We start from the raw sequence: 18924 nt of genomic DNA, 5'->3' as shown, positions 1-18924 counted from the left end.
CTTGCCAAAATCTGGCAGTGTCTCCTAAATTTTGGCCAAAAATGATTGATTTGACCAGATAAAAGTTGAGTGTTTCTGTATATAAAAAATTGGCATTTATTAATATGGAAATTGTTTTATAAATTAAGGTACATCCAAATCATACACTAATATAATGCTATGAAGATAAGTTAGATCTCTCGATACTGTCTGGAAGTGATATTCAGGATGTATTGATAAGAGAAAAAAGTATGTGGCAGAGTTAAAAAAAATATATATATATATCAAACCTAAACCAAAACCAAACATGAAAACTTTCTTTACATTTGTGCATGCATGCTTGTATGAGCATAGAACAAACCAAACTTTTACTATTTCTGATTTCAGGAGCTTAGGCCAGCCAGGTTAAGATTTCTTGTAAAAGCATGTATTACTTTTGTGATTAAAAATCCCAATAAAAAGCAAACAAAAACAAACCACTGCCGCAGAAGCAGCAAGTATACCAACTATGAACAAGGGGCACTGCCCTGGATTTTGGTGGAGTTCCCTAAAGGTTTATCATCTGGTGGAGGAGTGAGCTTGGTGGAGAGACTGTTATTTCCTTGAAGATTCAATTATCTGAGAGTTTAGCAAAAAGATCATTTCCTGTGATACTTACACAAATGCTCTAGAACAAAATAATTTTGAACCTGTAATTTGTCAGTGTCATTTGTCTTTCTTTGGATTACCTTGAGAGAGCCTTCTAAAATAAAATTAATCTTTTCCTTCTCTTTTTCTTTGTCTTTTTCTTGATCTGATATTTCTGTCTTGCTCATTCCTTTGTTACCTATAACCAGAGAAAATTAAACTTCTTGGTAAAACTCTCTAATTTTCATAGAAGGACCAAACATCTGAGTTGTAGGAGAGCCCTATTCACTCATATCTGAATTCTCTCTCTCTCTCTCTCTTTTTTTTTTGTCATCTCTAGAGTGGACATCTGAAGTAGAAATGAAATCTTTTAGGGATGAACGACTCACCATCAGTGGAGGCAGTACATTCCATTCTCAATGTATTGAGATTCTGAAGCTTTTATTGAGCTGGACTTTCACTAGAGTTTTAATCTAATTAATCCTAATTTAACCCCTTAAAACCACACAGGACAAATTTATCTTTTCCTTCCATACTGAAGACCTCCTCTTGCCATTACAGTTATTTTGTGGTGAAGATTTACATCTGTCCTGACTTGAGAGGCCTCAAACAGAATGTAATACCTACCAGGTGCATTCCAACTCTGATTTCAAATCGACCGTTTTCTGAATTTGGTCCACAGACACCCAGATAATTGTTGAGCTTTCGGTTCTGCTCAGAAGCAGAATAAAGAAAAGGCAGTCAACCCACAATCCTTGGTACTAGCAGATAAGCGTGACCTGGATACAACTGTAAGGGCAGCCCTACCTGTCTTATATAGTCCCATCGAGTATTCGAATTACTTGGTGCTGTCCTGTGCTGCCCACCTGGAGGAAGGCCGAACTGATGGACAGATTATGGAACCATTTTGGTGAAAGGTGAATCGTTGACTTGGTTTGCCAAGTTTTATCTTAGAATCAAGCCAAGCACAAATTCCTCTGGTACTTTATAGAGGTTGCAAAAACTTAGGAAATTATATAGTTTTGCTTCTTTATAGGAAATCACTCTCAACTTAGTTACCAGAAATAATGAATAATAATTACACAGAGTTCATTCCCTTTGTCTGAACCCAGTAAAATATCTTTATTTTCCAGATGAATTACATCAACATTTCATTCATTGATCAAGTGTCCTTTTTCTTTTCGTCACCTTCTCTCTGCTTGACAGCATCAACACCATGAAAATAACAAAAACACAACTGTATATTGATGCAACATCCCATCTAATCCATGTCACAGGCCCCCAAAAATTCATTTTCCCTTCATTTGTTATTCTAACCCACCCAGCTAGTCTCGGGACTCTTCTGTTTACTCTTATAAGGAAGGTCTTGTTTTATTCTCACTTTGGAAGCCATAATTATTCTTACAGAGACATACTGTCTCTGAATTTACTTCATATATTGCCAACAAACCATAGATAGGCGAACCTATCAAGCCCACCAAAATAAAGACATGTGGCATTTCCCTAACATCACATTTAATCTCAACAGATTGACTCTTTCAAATCTGGCAGGAAGTGGGGTCAATATAAGACAAGTATCAAATCAATATAAGACAAATATTCTCATCATATTTAGGAAGCAGCTATTCTATTTTATAGGGAAAGTGAAGAGTCACAGAAATGTTGTGGACAACTCTTTAATCCTGAAATAGTTACAGACTTGATATAATTAGTAAACAGCAGAATGTCTTGGGATTTTATATATAAGTTTAATTGGTTACTTACTTTTAGATTTTTTAATAGAATAAATTTTGCTAGTAGAGGAAACTTTGGTAGCAACAGAAGATTTTATTTCCAGCTCATACTTGGCTTTATTGATTTCATCAGACATTTTAGTTTCCTGATATATAGCTTCTTCTTTTATGATCCAATCTTGAATGGATTTTGCAACAAGTTCCAAATAATTTCTAAAAAAGGAAAAGATCAGCAGGTGACACCTGAGTTAATAGGCAGCTCACATGGTAAACAATTTGCCTGCAATTCAGGAGACCCGGCTTCAATCCCTGAGTCTGGAAAAGGGAATGGTGATCCACGCCCGTATTCTTTCCTGGAGAATCCCATTGACAGAGAAGCCTGGTGGGCTACAGTCCACTGGGTCACAAAGAGTCCGACATGACTGAGCAACTGACACTTCACTTCAAAGTCAACAAGTGCATAAGATACTGATTGTGCAAATGAACTTTTCAAAAATTAACTGATTCTAAACTGCCACTTCATGGGAAATAGATGGGGAAACAGTGGAAACAATGTCAGACTTTACTTTTTGGGGCTCCAAAATCACTGCAGATGGTGACTGCAGCCATGAAATTAAAAGACGCTTACTCCTTGGAAGGAAAGTTATGACCAACCTAGATAGCATATTCAAAAGCAGAGACATTACTTTGCCAACAAAGGTCCCTCTAGTCAAGGCTATGGTTTTTCCAGTGGTCATGCATGGATATGAGACTTGGACTGTGAAGAAAGCTGAGTGCTGAAGAATTGAAGCTTTTGAACTGTGGTGTTGGAGAAGACTCTTGAGAGTCCCTTGGACTGCAAGGAGATCCAACCAGTCTATTGGAAAGGAGATCAGTCCTGGGTGTTCATTGGAAGGAATGATGCTAAAGCTGAAACTCCAGTACTTTGGCCACCTCATGAGAAGAGTTGACTCACTGGCAAAGACTGATGCTGGGAGGGATTGGGGGCAGGAGGAGAAGGGGACCACAGAGGATGAGATGGCTGGATGGCATCACTGACTCGATGGACGTGAGTCTCAGTGAACTCTGGGAGTTGGTGATGGACAGGGAGGCCTGGCGTGCTGCGATTCATGGGGTTGCAAAGAGTCGGACACGACTTAGTGACTGAACTGAACTGAACAGAAACTGCCCATGTAACAAACATAATATAGAGATATATGCTATAATATATTTTGTACAAAGTAGTCATTTATAAATATTCAATGAAGATATGAAAAATCTTCAACTTCCTTCATGATTAAAGACCTACAAAATTAAAAATTAGATATTTCCCTCCAAATCAAAGATTAATGCTTGATAATACCAAAAGTTGATGACAGTTTGGAGAAACAGTCATTCTTAGCACTATTAATTGCAGAGTAATATGGTAAAATGTCTTTATAGGGCAATTTTATAGCACAATAGGTACCATCTGAATTGACCACCAACTAACTGACTCACTGGATTAGTTGAAACACTGTAGTCTTGCTATAAACTTATCAGGCTTGTGAATACCCTCATCCTAAATACTACAACCTAAGCTGCTTGTGCATTTATGTATATGTCAGCATCTTACTGACCTGGAAGAGGTCAATTTTCATTCCAATACCAAAGAAAGGCAATGCCAAAGGATGCTCAAACTACTGCACAATTGCACTCATCTCACACACTAGTAAAGTAATGTTCAAAATTCTCCAAGCGAGGCTTCATCAGTTTGTGAACTGTGAACTTCCAGATGTTCAAGCTGGTTTTAGAAAAGGCAGAGGAACCAGAGATCAAATTGCCAGCATCCGCTGGATCATCGAAAAAGCAAGAGAGTTCCAGAAAAACACCTACTTCTGCTTTATGAACTATGCCAAAACCTTTGACTGTGTGGATCACAGCAAACTGTAGAAAATTCTTAAAGAGATGGGAATACCAGACCACCTGACCTGCCTCCTGAGAAATCTATATGCAGGTCAAGAAACAACAGTTAAAACAGAACATGGAACAACAGACTGGTTCCAAATCAGGAAAGGAGTATGTCAAGGTTGTATATTGTCACCCTGCTTATTTAACTTATATGCAGAGTACATCATACAAAATGCCAGGCTGGATGAAGCACAAGCTGGAATCAAGACTGCCAGGAGAAATATTAATAACCTCAGATATGCAGATGACACCACACTTGTGGCAGAAAGAAAGTGAAAGGGGAGAGTGAAAAAGTTGGCTTAAAATTCAGCATTCAGAAACCTATGATCATGGCATCTGGTCCCATCATTTAATGGCAAATAGATGGAGAAACAATGGAACCAGTGACAGACTTAATCTTTTTGGGCTCCAAAATCACTGCAGATGCTGACTGCAGCCATGAAATTAAAAGATGCTTGCTCCTTGGAAGAAAAGTTACGACCAACCTAGGCAGCATATTAAAAAGCAGAGACATTACTTCACCAACAAAGGTCCATCTAGTCAAAGCTATGGTTTTTCCAGTCGTCATCTATGGATGTGAGAGTTGGACTATAAAGAAATCTGAGCGCCGAAGAACTGATGTTTCTGAACTGTGGTGTTGGAGAAGGCTCTTGAGAGTCCCGTGGACTGCAAGGATATCTAACCAGTCCATCCTAAAGGAAATTAGTCCTGAATATTCATTGGAAGGACAGATGCTGAAGCTGAAACTCCAATACTTTGGCCACCTCATGTGAAGAACTGACTCATTTGAAAAGACCTGATGCTAAGAAAGATTGAAGGTGGGAGGAGAAGGGGACGGCAGAGGATGAGATGGTTGGATGGCATCACCGACTCAATGTACATAAGTTTGAGTAAACTCCGGGAGTTGGTGATGGACAGGGAAGCCTGGCATGCTGCATTCCATGGGGTTGCAAAGAGTTGGACACGACTGAGTGACTGAACTGAACTGAACTGAACTCACAGTGTCTTACTGCTTACTGGGATTTAGTAATGTTACTGTTCTTCAGTTGCTCAGTCATGTCCAAATCTTTGCAACCCCAAGGACTGCAGCATGCCAGGTCTCCCTGTCCTCACTATCTTCCAGAGTTTGCTCAAACTCAAGTCCATTGAGTTGGTGATGCCATCCAACCATCTCGTCTTCTGTGTCCCCTTCTCCTCCCACCTTCAATCTTTGCCAGCATCAGGTCTTTTCTAATGAGTCAGTTCTTCACATCAGGTGGCCAAAGTATTAGAATTTCAGCTTCAGCATCAGTCCTTCCAGTGAATATTCGGGACTGATGTCCTTTAGGACTGACTGGCTTAATCTTGCAGTTCAAGGGACTCTCAAGAGTCCTCTCCAACACCACAGTTCAAGAGCATCAATTCTTCGGCACTCAGCTTTATTTATGGTCCAACTCTCCATCCATACATGACTACTGGAAAAAACCATAGCTTTGACTATATGTACTTTTGTCAGCAAAGTAATGTCTTTGCTTTTTAATATGCAGTCTAGACTTCCCTGGTGGCTCAGATGGTAAAGTGTCTGCCTACAATGTGGGAGACCCAGGTTTGATCCCTGGGTTGGGAAGATCCACTGGAGAAGGAAAATGGCAACCCACTCCAGTACTCTTGCCTGGAAAGTCCCATGGATGGAGGAGCCTGGTAGGCTACAGTGCACAGGGTTGCAAAGAGTCAGACACAACTGAGCGACTTCATTTCATTTCACTTTCTTCCAAGAGGCAAGCATCTTTTAATTTCATGGCTGCAGTCACCATCTGCAGTGACTTTGGAGCCCAAGAAAATAAAGTCTGTCACTGTTTCCACTGTTTCCCCATCAATATGCCATGAAGTGATGGGACTGGATGCCATGATCTTAGTTTTTTGAATGCTGAGTTTTAAACAAGCTTTTTTTTTTTTTTTCACTCTCCTCTTTCACTTTCATCAAGAGGCTCTTCAGTGCCTCTTCAGTTTCTGCCATAAGGGTGGTGTCATATGCATATGTGAGGTTATTTATATTTCTCCTGGCAATCTTGATTCCAGCTTGTGCTTCATCCAGCCTGGCATTTCATATGATGTACTCTGCATATAAGTTAAATAAGCAGGATGGCAATATACAGCCTGGATGTACTCCTTTCCCAATTTGGAACCAGTCTGTTGTTCCATGTTCTGTTTTAACTGTTGCTTCTTGACTTGCATACAGATTTCTCAGGAGGCAGGTCAGGTGGTCTGGTATTCCCATCTCTTTAAGAATTTTCCACAGTTTGTTGTGATCCACACAGTCAAAGGTTTGGCATAGTCAATAAAGCAGAAGTAAATGTTTTGCTGTAATTCTCTTGCTTTTTCTATGATCCAATAGATGTTGGCAATTTGATTTCTGGTTCCTCTGCCTTTTCTAAATCCAGCTTGAACATCTGGAAGTTCTCAGTTCACATACTGTTGAATCCTCACTTGGAGAATTTTGAGCATTACTTTGGTAGTGTGTGAGATGAGTCAAATTGTGTGGTAGTTTGAACATTCTTTGGCATTACCTTTGGGATTGGAATGAAAATAGACCTTTTCCACTCCTGTGGCCACTGTGGAGTTGTCCAAATTTGCAGGCATAATGAGTGCAGCACTTAAACAGCATCATCTTTTCTGATTTGAAATAGTTAACCTGGAATTTCATCACCTCCGCTAGCTTTGTCCAAGTAGTGATGCTTCTTAAGGCCCACTTGACTTCGCATTCCAGGATGTCTGGCTTTAGGTGAGTGATCATCCCATCGTGGTTATCTGGGTCATCTTTTTTGTATAGTTCTTCTGTGTATTCTTGCCACCTCTTCTTAATATCCTCTGCTTCTGTTAGGTCCATACCGTTTCTGTCCTTTTATCATGCCCATCTTTGAATTAAATGCTCCCTTGGTATCTCTAATTTTCTTGAGGAGATCGCTAGTCTTTCCCATTCTATTATTTTCCTCTATTTCTTTGCATTGATCGCTGAAGAAGGCTTTCTTGACTCTCCTTGCTATTCTTTGGAACTCTGCATTCAAGTGAGTATATCTTTCGTTTTCTCCTTTGCCTTCTGATTCTCTTTTCTCAGCTATTTGTAAGGGCTCCTCAGACAACCATTTTGCCTTTCTTTTTCTTGTGGATGGTTTTTGATCACCACCTCCTCTACAATGTCACAAACCTCCATCCATAGCTCTTCAGACACACTGTCAGATTTAATTCCTGAAATCTACATGTCACTTCTACTGTATAATCATAAGGGATTTGATTTAGGTCATTCCTGAAAGATCTAGTGGTTTTCCCTACATTTTTCAATGTAAGTCTGAATTTGGCAATAAAGAGTTCATGATCTGAGCCACAGTCAGCTCCCAGTCTTGTTTTTGCTGACTGTATAGAGCTTCTCTATCTTTGGCTGTAAAAAAATATAGTCCATCTGATTTCGGTAATTGACCATCTGGTGATGTCCATGTAGAGAGTCATCTCTTGTGATGTTAGAAGAGGGTATTTGCTATGACCAGTGCATTCTCTTGGTAAAACTCTATTAGCCTTCGCCCTGCTTCATTTTGTACTCCAAGGCCAAACTTGCCTGTTACTACAGGTGTCTCTTGAATTCCTGCTTGGCCTGTTAGTTGGTGGTAAGTCTACACTTGTTAACATGTTGAGTTGAACAGGTCAAATACCCTGAAGTTATCTTGACTACTCTTGTTTCTCAAGTTCTTCTTCCAACTGTCAGGAAATCCAAATGATTTTTTAAAACATATTTAAATATATTCAAAATCGTATCATGTCTCACTCTGCTTACTGCCGAATCCTGGTCTAAGTCACTATCATCTTTTGCTAGGATTGTTGCCATAGTCTTCCAACAAGTTTCCTTGTTCTTACCTTCGAGTCCCTGTAGTCTATTCCTAACAGAGCAACTATAAAGATCCTTTTAATCCTTAAATCAGATTATACTCTCTTATTCTTAGAAACTTTTAATAGTTTTAAACAAAACCCAGAATGCTTACAATTGATCTGTGATAACGGAACACAGATATGTATATTTCAAATGAAATGACAAAATAAGAAGCATTTCAGCACAAAGTGATTCAGGAAGTTTGCCACCCAGGGATACTTCCTGAAATAATTACTCAAAAATGTATTCCAGAGCTTAAAAGAAAAGTTGAAGAAAGACAACATGGGATATAAGTAAGAGTTGAGAAAGAATAAAATTAATAGTTAAATGTAAGTAATTATTTATATTCAGTTCTATTACTTGTTATCAAAAATATTACTTTACGATTAGAAACAAAATTTATAGACAATTTCTAAACGGGAGGTAGGAGATGCACTGGGAGCATGTGAAAATATGTTAAACATTTTAACATTTCCTGGGAAATGGTATTAATATTCACTGCATTGGAGAAGGAAATGGCAACCCACTCCAGTGTTCTTGCCTGGAGAATCCCAGGGATGGGGGTGCCTCGTGGGCTGCTGTCAATGGGGTCACACAGAGTTGGACACGACTGAAGCGACTTAGCAGCAGCAGCAGCAGCAGCAACCCTATCTATTATATAAAAGTATTTAAATGTGATTTAAAAGGATAAGTGTAACTTCTACAAAAATATAAGTAGAATTTATGACTTTTAAAAAATCACATGCTAAGAATGAATTGAGTCTAACAAAGGAAGAAAGGGATTAATCTTGAAGTAAAAATATGGGTTGTATAAATTTAATGGTAAGAATGAGGCCAAACATATTAACAAATAAAGTAAAAGTGAATATATTAAGTTATTTTAAATGTAAAAAAATTAACATTGTTATTATTATTAGAATATTTTAAAAGACAGGAGATCTCAGAGTGGCTAAAAAACTCAAGTTGATATTTAAAAGAGGTGTATCTAAAACAGAAACAAAGTCAAAAGACTTAGAGAATGAATTTATGGTTGCCTGGGGGAAAGATGGGGGGAAGGGACAGTTAGGGATTTTGAGATGGACTTGTACACACTGCTATATTTACCTGCTATGTTCATAGATAATATAAAATGATAAAATGTTTTTATCCTTCAAGAAGTATATAATCTAAAATCTTTGTAAATGTAAAAATGTACAAAGATAAATAATAAAAGAGATAAACATCAATCCTACAGAAAAATGTAAGTAGTAGTATCAGCAGTATATACTTTATTGCAGTAATAATAGAAAATTCAGGTCCGCTTTGATATTGGAAGGCTCAGGTTCAAATCCTAGATCTGCCACTTACTTACAAATAATCCTCAACTTCTTCATTTGTATAATGTTGTGATAACAAAGTGAGATGATATATGGAAAGTGTTGAACACAAGTCTGACACATCATAAGCATCAATAAGCAGAAGCTTCACTATTATTAATGACAGTAAAATAGAATTCTTAAATAGGTTGTAAGCTTTCTAATATAAAGATGATTTTTAAAATATTTGTTATATTGTATGGTGTTCAGAATGCTGTATAAATAGTAATGCCTAAAATTTATCAACATAAATATTTTCTCAAAAGTATCAATTGAGAATGCTGTAAACACAATTATTCGCCATTTCTCATGAAACTCATAGTTTAGTAATGATATGTACAATTTTCCATCAGTTCTTTAATATAGTTTTAAAAATATTATTCATACTTTCCAAACTACTTAAATATTTATGAATTATGACTAAACTGAGCTCAAGAACAAAGGCCTATTCATGTTTGTAGAATCTAAAATAGTTTTCACAATCCTTTGTATAGCTAAACAATGACAACAGATTTGTGTAAATAAAGCATTGAAATAGAATGGCTGACCTGTATAAGTGTATAAATTAAATAAAGAGACCATAGTATGTCCATTAAAAAAAATAAAATAAAAAATAAAATGGATAACCAACAAGGACCTATGGTATAGCACATAGAACAATGCTCCGTGTTATGTGGCAGCCTGAATGGGAGGAGAGCTAGAGGGAGAATGCTGCTGCTGCTGCTGCTGCTGCTGCTGCTGCTAAATCGCTTCAGTCGTGTCCGACTCTGTGTGACCCCAGAGACGGCAGCCCACCAGGCTCCCCCGTCCCTGGGATTCTCCAGGCAAGAACACTGGAGTGGGTTGCCATTTCCTTCTCCAATGCATGAAAGTGAAAAGTGAGAGGGAAGTTGCTCAGTCGTGTCCAACTCTTAGCGACCCCATGGACTGCAGCCCACCAGGCTCCTCCGTCCATGGGATTTTCCAGGCAAGAGTACTGGAGTGGGGTGCCATCGCCTTCTCTGAGAGGGAGAATGGATACATGTATATGTATGGCTTAGTCACTTCACTGTTCATCTGAAACTATCACAACATTGTTAAGTGGCTATATCCCAAGAGAAAATAAAAAGTTTAAATTTTAAAAAGAGAGATATATCTAAAAATCAAATTCAAGCAGAAGAATATAAAAATGGCAGAAGTCTAGGTCCTCAATTTTTGTGAGCAGCAGCACTATCCCTGACACAATGCCCAACTACAGATTTTTTTTTGCTACAGGAGAAAAATAATTCTCTTACTAGTTTAACCATTATAACCAGTTTTCCATGAATATAGTGAAACATCATTCCTAGTTGACATGCAAAATGACTGAGAACATTACATCAGTAAATTATTAATATAAAAGAATTTCCAATAATATTAATATCAAATATGGTTAAATTCAAGGTGAAAAGCATTAAAGGGAAGATAGATGTGTTATCATGTTGATAAGTTACAATCCTTTAAGAAGGATGTATATAAAAATAGAAATTAAAAAATAACGTTATGCATATACACATACACATACAGTACACATGCAGAACAGGAAGAAGAAACAGAGCTATAATCATAAAGACAGACATTAATCTATCTCTCTCAGAAATGGATGTTTATTTGGGGAATACTGATTAATTTTATTTTAATAGACTGGAAAATCTAGATGTCATGCATGATTCCTTAAGAAAGTAAAAATTTCCAAAAGTAATTGAAGAAGAAATAGAAAAGCTGAATAGAGAATTAACTTCAGAAGGACTGACAAGGTTGTAGATTAATCTATTCTTCATCCTCTGACCTACTCTCTCTCCCATTGGGCCCTGCTACCCAGCCCCTTGGAATCCACTAACTCTAAATGGTTTTCCATGTGAAGTATTCTTACTCTCCACAAAGTCAGATACATACTGTGGAAGCTCCTGTATGTGTAAGCAAAGGGTCTTGGAAAATGACTTTGTAGTCTAACTTCTAACAGTATTGTTTTTTCTACAGAGTTAAAAGGTGGAATATTTTGACTGCCTTATGTGCTGTGAATCCTCAGAGCTGTGGGCTCACACCTTAACGAGACAAATGGGAGTGGACTGCAGGCTGTGGCTTCTTAGGTGAAGGGGGGAACACGGCACCTTGATGCCCATTTCAGCAGGTACGCACAATCAGTGTGGGGAGGGAAGCAAAAGAAGTGGTGCCCTGGGGCAGCTGCTGAGCCCCCTGATGGGATGAAGATGGGGTCATGCTGGATCTCCTGCACTGGGTTCTTGCAGAAAGCTAAGTAAGCACAGAATTGGATTAAATTCTACTTACCATGTGATTCTGGTTGTTAACTTGAATCCACAATTATCTTGGAGAATCAGGTCATAAAAAATACACATAATTGTCAGTGTTATCCATAAGGTTAGTGTAACACCAATATATCTCTAAGTGATATATTTTACACACTTGGGAGAATAATATAAACATCACTGGAGAAGTAAATTACAGAACATGTCATAAAATAGGTTACTGAAAGAGAAAAATGTATCTATTTTATTAAGTTATAAAATGTATGTAAAGATCAATATGTTGGGTATTATTATTTAATTTGTAATATCTGAAGCCAAGTATATCTAACATTTTCACTTGGGAGGGGAATGGAAAAAGAATGATTTTCTTTGGTCAAAGTGTGGGTGTAAACAAGCCCTAGGTTTGCCTTTTTTGGGTATTCTAGTTTTTGTTTCTGTTGTCAATGGTGTTTTTTCCTTTTTTAAACATCACATTTTCTAACAATTTCTTGTAGTGCAAAAAAATGCAGTTAGAGGATATGCTGCTGTTGTTATCCAGTTGCTAAGTTGTGTCCAACTCTTTGTGACCCCATGGACTGGCATGGGGTCATGCCACAGCATACCAGGTTCCTCTGTCCTCCACTATCTCCCGGAGTTTGCTCAAATTCATGTCCATTGAGTCCGTAATGCCATCCAACCATCGCATCCTCTGCTGCTCCCTTCTCCTTTGCCTTCAATCTTTCCCAGTATCAGGGTCTTTTCTAAGGAATCGGCTGTTTGCATCAGGAGACAAAAGTGTTGGAGCTTCAGCATCAGGGTTGCTGAATGAATATTCAGGGCTGATCTTCAGGTAATTTCTCCCATTAATTCACATTTTTAGATAGATTGGGATTTTCCTGTGTCGCTAATAACCTCAGCTGCCAAGAATGGCAGTTTCCTTTTGGGTTCCTATACTTTAAAGATACTTTTAGTAATTTTTCTGATTTAGATCTTCATTAAATGTTGCTTAGAATTGGTCATGGTAGTTACCTCTATTTTGTTTCTAATTTTATAAAGATGCTTGTAACACTTTTTATTAAGAATGATGTTTACATCTTAATAACTTCAAAGGCATTCAGAAGACAATGGGATAATTTTCTTCAAAGTGCTGAGAATTTACATGTCAATCAAGAACTATATCCTAAGCAAAATTATCTTTCATGAACAAGGCTAAAATGAAGATATTTGCAATAAACAAAACTGATTTTACTACCAAAGATCCTCACTATATGAACTTTTAAAGCTCTTATCTTAGGAAGAAGGGAAAATAAAATAGTAAGCATATATTAATTTACAAACACTGGATATGAAAACAATAATGTTATTATATTGTGGGGTAAAAACATTAAGATAGAATTAAAGTGTTCTGCAATAATAGAAAATGTGGACTGGTGATAAGAAGTTAAAACACTCTATTGTGCTTATATTATTTGGTAGGAAGGTAAAGGCACAGTCTTCTGCAGGAGATGAAAGCAGTCGATCCTAAAGGAAATCAATCCTGAATATTCATTTCAAGGACTGATGTTGAAACTCCAATACCTGGCCACTTGATGTGAAGACCCGACTCATTGGAAAAGACCCCGATGCTGGGAAAGATCGAAGACAAAAGGAGAAGGGGGCAGCAGAGGATGAGATGGTTAGATAGCATCACTGACTCAATGGATATGAATTTGAGCAAACTCCAGGAGACACTGAAGGACAGAGAAGCTTAGCGTGCTGCGATCCATGGGATCACAGAGTCGGACGTGACTGAGTGACTGAATAGCGTAACAAAGGTGCTGATGACTTTGTCAATTTTCAAGTGAATATCACAGTTTCTGAAGAATGAGTTGAGATATAGTGTATAACTGTCATTCTGGTAGTAGTAATAAAAATGAAATTAATTCAAACCAAATAAGGAGAAATAAAGAAAATGAAAAAAAAGAGCAAATAAAAGGACAAAATTAAATGGTTGAAATTAATCCAAATATATGAACTAGGTTCTCAAGAGGTAAATATTGTCAGATGAATTTTTAAAATTTGGCTATATATATATTTTGCAAGAGGTAAATGGATAGAAAAGGATATACAAGATAAAATATAAAAGAGGCTTGTAAAGTTTATCACTATCAGATAAGATACATATGATAAAGTCTGTTCAGATATATCAATATTGGTCAATATAACCTTGAAAGCAAAGAGCAATCCTAGAGATAAAGACATTGCATATTGATAAAAGCTTAATCAGGGAAACAACTCAATTCTTGTTTTGCTTATTAACATAATCTTAACATCATTTCAGTCAGTTAGTCATGTCTGTCTTTGCGACCCCAGGCTTCCCTGTCCATCACCAACTCCCGGAGCTTGCTCAAACTCATGTACAAGTTGGTGATGCCATCCAACCATCTCCTTTTGTCGTCCCCTTCTCCTCCTGCCTTCAATCTCTCCCAGCATCAGGGTCTTTTCTAAAGAGTTAGTTCTTCGCATCAGATGGCCAAAGTACTGGCGTTTCAGCTTCAGCATCTGTCCTTCCAATGAATATTCAGGACAGATTTCCTTTAGGTTTGACTGGTTAGATCTCCTTTCAGTCCACAGGACTCTCAAGAGTCTTCTCCAACACCACAGTTCAAAAGCATCAGTTCCTTGAACTCAGTGTTTGTTATAGTCCAACTCTCACATCCATACATGACGACTGGAAAAACCATAGTTTGACTAGATGGACCTTTGTCAGCAAAGTAATGTCTCTGCTCTTTAATATGCTGTCTAGGTTAGTCACAGCTTTTCTTCCAAGGAGCAAGTGTCTTTTGATTTCATGGCTGTAGTCACCATCTGCAGTGATTTTGGAGCCCAAGAAAATAAAGTTTGTCACCATTTCCCTTGTTTCCCCATCTATGTGCCATGAAGTGGCAGGTAGGACTGGATGCCATGATCTTAGTTCTTTGAATGTTAAGTTTTAAGCCAACCTTTTCATTGTCCTCTTTTACTTTCATCAAGAGGATCTTTAGTTCTTCTTCACTTTCTGCCATAAGGCTGGTATCATCATAAGGGTGGTGTCAATCTTAACATGCATGAAGTCAAAAACTGACAAATTTATAGGAATAAATCTACCAGGTTCCATCACACATTGAGTTTTTTAAAAATCATTTCTCATTAGTTGATTGACCAAGTTTTTAAAAATCAGAAAGAATAGTGAAGATTAAGAAATACAAACCTGTATTCAAAAACCAAAGAATAAACTTCCTTAACACACAAACTTAGAGTATTTATAACAACTGACCACATATTAAGCAACAAAGTTGATCAACAAATTTCACAGCATCAGTATTCTATAGAACATGTTGTCTGACTACTACTTTTGAAATTATAAACTATAATAAAAATGTAACTCAGCCAAATGTTTAAAATAAAAACTCACATTTCTATGCAATCCATGGGTCAAATAAGAATGATGGAAATGAGAAATGAATGATATAGCAGCATTGTTCAAAATAGCCAAGATATGAAAGCAACCTAAATGTCTATCAACAGATGAACAGATAAAGATGTGCTACATATACATAATGGAACACTGCTGCTGCTGCTGCTAAGTCGCTTCAGTCGTGTCCAACTCTGTGCGACCCCAGAGACGGCAGCCCACCAGGCTCCCAGTCCCTGGGATTCTCCAGGCAAGAACACTGGAGTGGGTTGCCATTTCCTTCTCCAATGCATGAAAGTGAAAAGTGAAAGTGAAGTCGCTCAGTCATGTCCAACTCTTCGCGACCCCATGGACTGCAGCCCACCAGGCCCTCCGTCCATGGGATTTTCCAGGCAATTCCTATTCAGCTATAAAAGAGAATGGAATTATGCCATTTGCAGCAACATGGATGGACCGACTACGTTTAGTCAAATAGATCATACAGAGAAAGACAAATACTGTTTGTTATCACCTATATGTGGAATTTAAAAAATAAAGCAAATGAATGAATATAACAAAACCAAAACAGACTCGCAGACACAGAGAACACACTAGTGGTTACCAGTAAGGAGAGAGAAGAGGAAAGAGGCAAGATAAGAATAGGGGTAAAGAGGCACAAACTACTAGGTATAAAATAAACTAAAGGGATACATTGCATAGCACTGGGAAACGTAGGCAATAATTTATAATACTTTAAATGGAGTATAATCTATAAAAATATTGAATCACAATGTTCTACACCTGAAACTAATATAATAGTAAATCAGCTATAATTCAATAAAAAAGAATTATGTGTTCAAAAAAATGAACAACAATAAAATTCCATCAGTCAGATATTTTGTAGTGCTAAGGTGGTATTTAAAAAGAAATTTTTGCCTTAAATACTTGTAAAGCAACAAAAATAACTCAAAATCCTGAGATAAAATTCTAATTTGCAAAGTTAAAGGACACTGGAATAATCCAGAGAAATTGAGAGAAAATAAAAAATAATAAAGATGAGGGCATATTTTTAAAAAATAAAAAGGAGAAAGGATCAAATGCAATAGTTGCTTTTACAAAAAATTAACAAAATTGGCAAACCTTTGGCAAGACTGGTTCAGAAAAACAGAGAAATCACAGATTAAAAGCATTAGGAATTAAAACAGATATGTGTAACACAAAAAGGCAAGAGCATATTGTAATCCACTTTATGCAATAATTTTGAAAACAGGTAAAATGGTCAAATTCCTAGAGAAATACATATTATCAAATGTAGCTCAAAAATACATAGTAAACCCAAAGTGTCTAATAATCATGACAGAGGTTAAATCAGTAATTAACCATCTTCCCAGGTCCAGATGGTCTTATTTTCAAGTTTTACCAAATGCCAAAGGAATATACATCTTAGTCTTACATAAATTCTTTCAGAAAATAAAAAAATAAAGATTAAAAAGGGAGAATACCCACCCATTAATTTATGAGGCTAATAAAAATCTCAATCTCAAGCCAGAAAAGAACATTTAAAGATGGGAAAAATTATAGCTGAATCTTACCCATGAATACAGATTGGACATATTCTAAAGAATATATTAGCAAGCCAGATGCAGCAATTTATAAACAAGAGAACATAATGGACAAATTGGATTTTCATGGGAATGTAAGTTCAAACATTAGAATATCTATTAATAAAATTTCACACCTTAACAGATTAAAGGAAAAGAGAGAACACCTAAATTGATGCAGGAAAATCATTTGATATTATTTAATAGTCATCTATAATTAAGAACCTAGGGCAAACTAGCAATGTAAGAAAATTTTCTAACCTAATAAGGAGCATTTACCTATGGCAAAAAACTGAAAAAATACTTAATAGATGAATATTCAAAACCTAGAATAAGACAATAATGTTCTCAAAGTTGTACTGAAGTCCTAGTCAACAAAGAAATGAAAAGCATAATTACTGGCAATGAAAAACAGAACAAAGGAAAGCACAGTTATATTAGCTTGGTATACCTATTGTGTATACCTAATTAACAAAAATCATTTTATGACTTTAAAGTGTGTGATTCTGTGTATATGTATGCACACAATCCATTTCTCCAGTTTTCTGTAGGTCCATGTTCATCCTCTCTGTATCCCTTAGGACTAAATTCTATATAAATAACAAATACTGAATATATATTAACCAGTACAGAAAAATAATGAAAAGTTCTCATCATTAATGAGAAAGGAGAGAAAATTTTTAAGATAGCAATGAAATAATTAAGGAGCTGGGGAGGAAAAACAAATTACTGATTCCTAGAGGTCTCAGTTTGCTGGGAAGTTGAGTGCATGTGTCATTCAGTTACCCTACGTTTGAGTCTTCCCTAGATCAAGTGGAGTTACCCAAAACCAGCATATGGAATGCCATGTTTTGTAGTTCCTACTTTAAACCTTTCAGAGGCTGTTATATTGGAGTCTAAATGAATCAAGTATAATTTAATAATATCCCCACTAGATTCAATGGGGCCAGGAATGATGTCTGCCTTCTTCAGTGTATAGTTTCAACACCTATCACAGTGCCTGGCACACAGCATTCAATTTGGTGAACTTCACTGAATCTACGGTACTTCACTGAATCTACGGTACTGCACAAATGTTTTTATTGGGTTGAACCACTCAGCTTAGGCTAAGGAATTAAAAACCAAGTAACAAGCTAACTAAGATAACTAACTAAACCATCTAAGTTGGTTACCTGAATCCAACATTAGAGTGAAGGCCAACTTTCCAATATTCATGACGCAGACGTTGTAAATTCATCGGATTATGAAAGACCAACAGTAAAGAGTTGTCTTGTGTATGGTAATACGAATCAATACACCTGTATTGCTGATTAGCTTCTTGAAGAACCTGAAAATCAAAATGAATGCATTGTTTTGTCTTTTTTTCCCCAAGAGAAGGGTCTCCTGCTAGGGCCTTTCTCTGCTTCCTCCTTTTCTCCCCTTATCTCCATGATGCTGGTCAAGGTGAGAGCAGGGATGGCGGATATTTTCAGGAGCATTTTAGTAACTCTTATAAGAAAAACAAATCCTAGGCTCCAAGCATAGAGGTATTTGCTCAAGTGTTTTTCATTAATGCTGGGAGATAATAAAGTCTAGGAGTTATTTAGCACTTTCCATGCCTTCTTTTTAAGCTTCTCTGGTAGCTCAGCTGGTAAAGAATCCACCTGCAATGCAGGAGACCCTGCTTCGATTCCTGGGTCAGGAAGATCCCCTGGAAAAGGGATAGGCTATCCTCTCCAGTATTCTTGGGCTTTCCTGATGGTAAAGAATCTGCCTGCAGTATGGGAGACCTGGGTTCGATCCCTGGGTTGGGAAGATCACCTGGAGGAGGGTATGGCAATCCACTCCAGTATTTTTACCCGAGAATTCCATGAAAAGAGGAGCCTGGTGGGCCACAGTCTATAGGGTTGCAAAGAGTCGGACACGACTGAAGCGACTTAACATGCACACACACACACACCTTCAGATAAATCATCTCATTTTATCATAAAAACCTCAGATACATCGGTATGATTATTTTTCCCAGTTCAAAATATTAAAAGCTGCATTTTTCAGTATCGTTTGTTGCCAAGAGAGAATAAGAGACTTGTCTAAGAGTATGGAGTTCCTAAGTTCTGGTACAAGGGCTTATACCAGTCTTTTGACTC

The 18924-nt window shown here is 37.2% G+C and overlaps 1 protein-coding gene across 7 annotated transcripts in view; it reads right to left on the bottom strand.

Moving 5' to 3' along the window:
- The window catches only part of SPAG17 (sperm associated antigen 17), a 256137-nt gene that overhangs the window by 113726 nt on the left and 123487 nt on the right, over positions 1–18924 (bottom strand). For all 7 annotated transcript variants that reach the window (XR_009493800.1, XM_059884728.1, XM_059884727.1 and 4 more), the window contains 3 exons: positions 17971–18125; positions 2371–2552; positions 708–805 (listed from right to left, as the gene is read on the bottom strand). Coding sequence is in view for 6 of the 7 variants with exons in the window: in XM_059884728.1 (XP_059740711.1) it covers positions 708–805; positions 2371–2552; positions 17971–18125 (435 nt within the window). In the remaining variant the exon portion in view is untranslated. The remainder of the gene's footprint in view (positions 1–707; positions 806–2370; positions 2553–17970; positions 18126–18924) is intronic.

Source organism: Bos taurus, chromosome 3 (assembly GCF_002263795.3).
Source record: "Bos taurus isolate L1 Dominette 01449 registration number 42190680 breed Hereford chromosome 3, ARS-UCD2.0, whole genome shotgun sequence".
NCBI classification, from domain to species: domain Eukaryota; kingdom Metazoa; phylum Chordata; class Mammalia; order Artiodactyla; family Bovidae; genus Bos; species Bos taurus.
The sequence above is the reverse complement of the archived record's forward strand: the minus strand, read 5'-3'. Positions and strand labels throughout refer to the sequence as shown.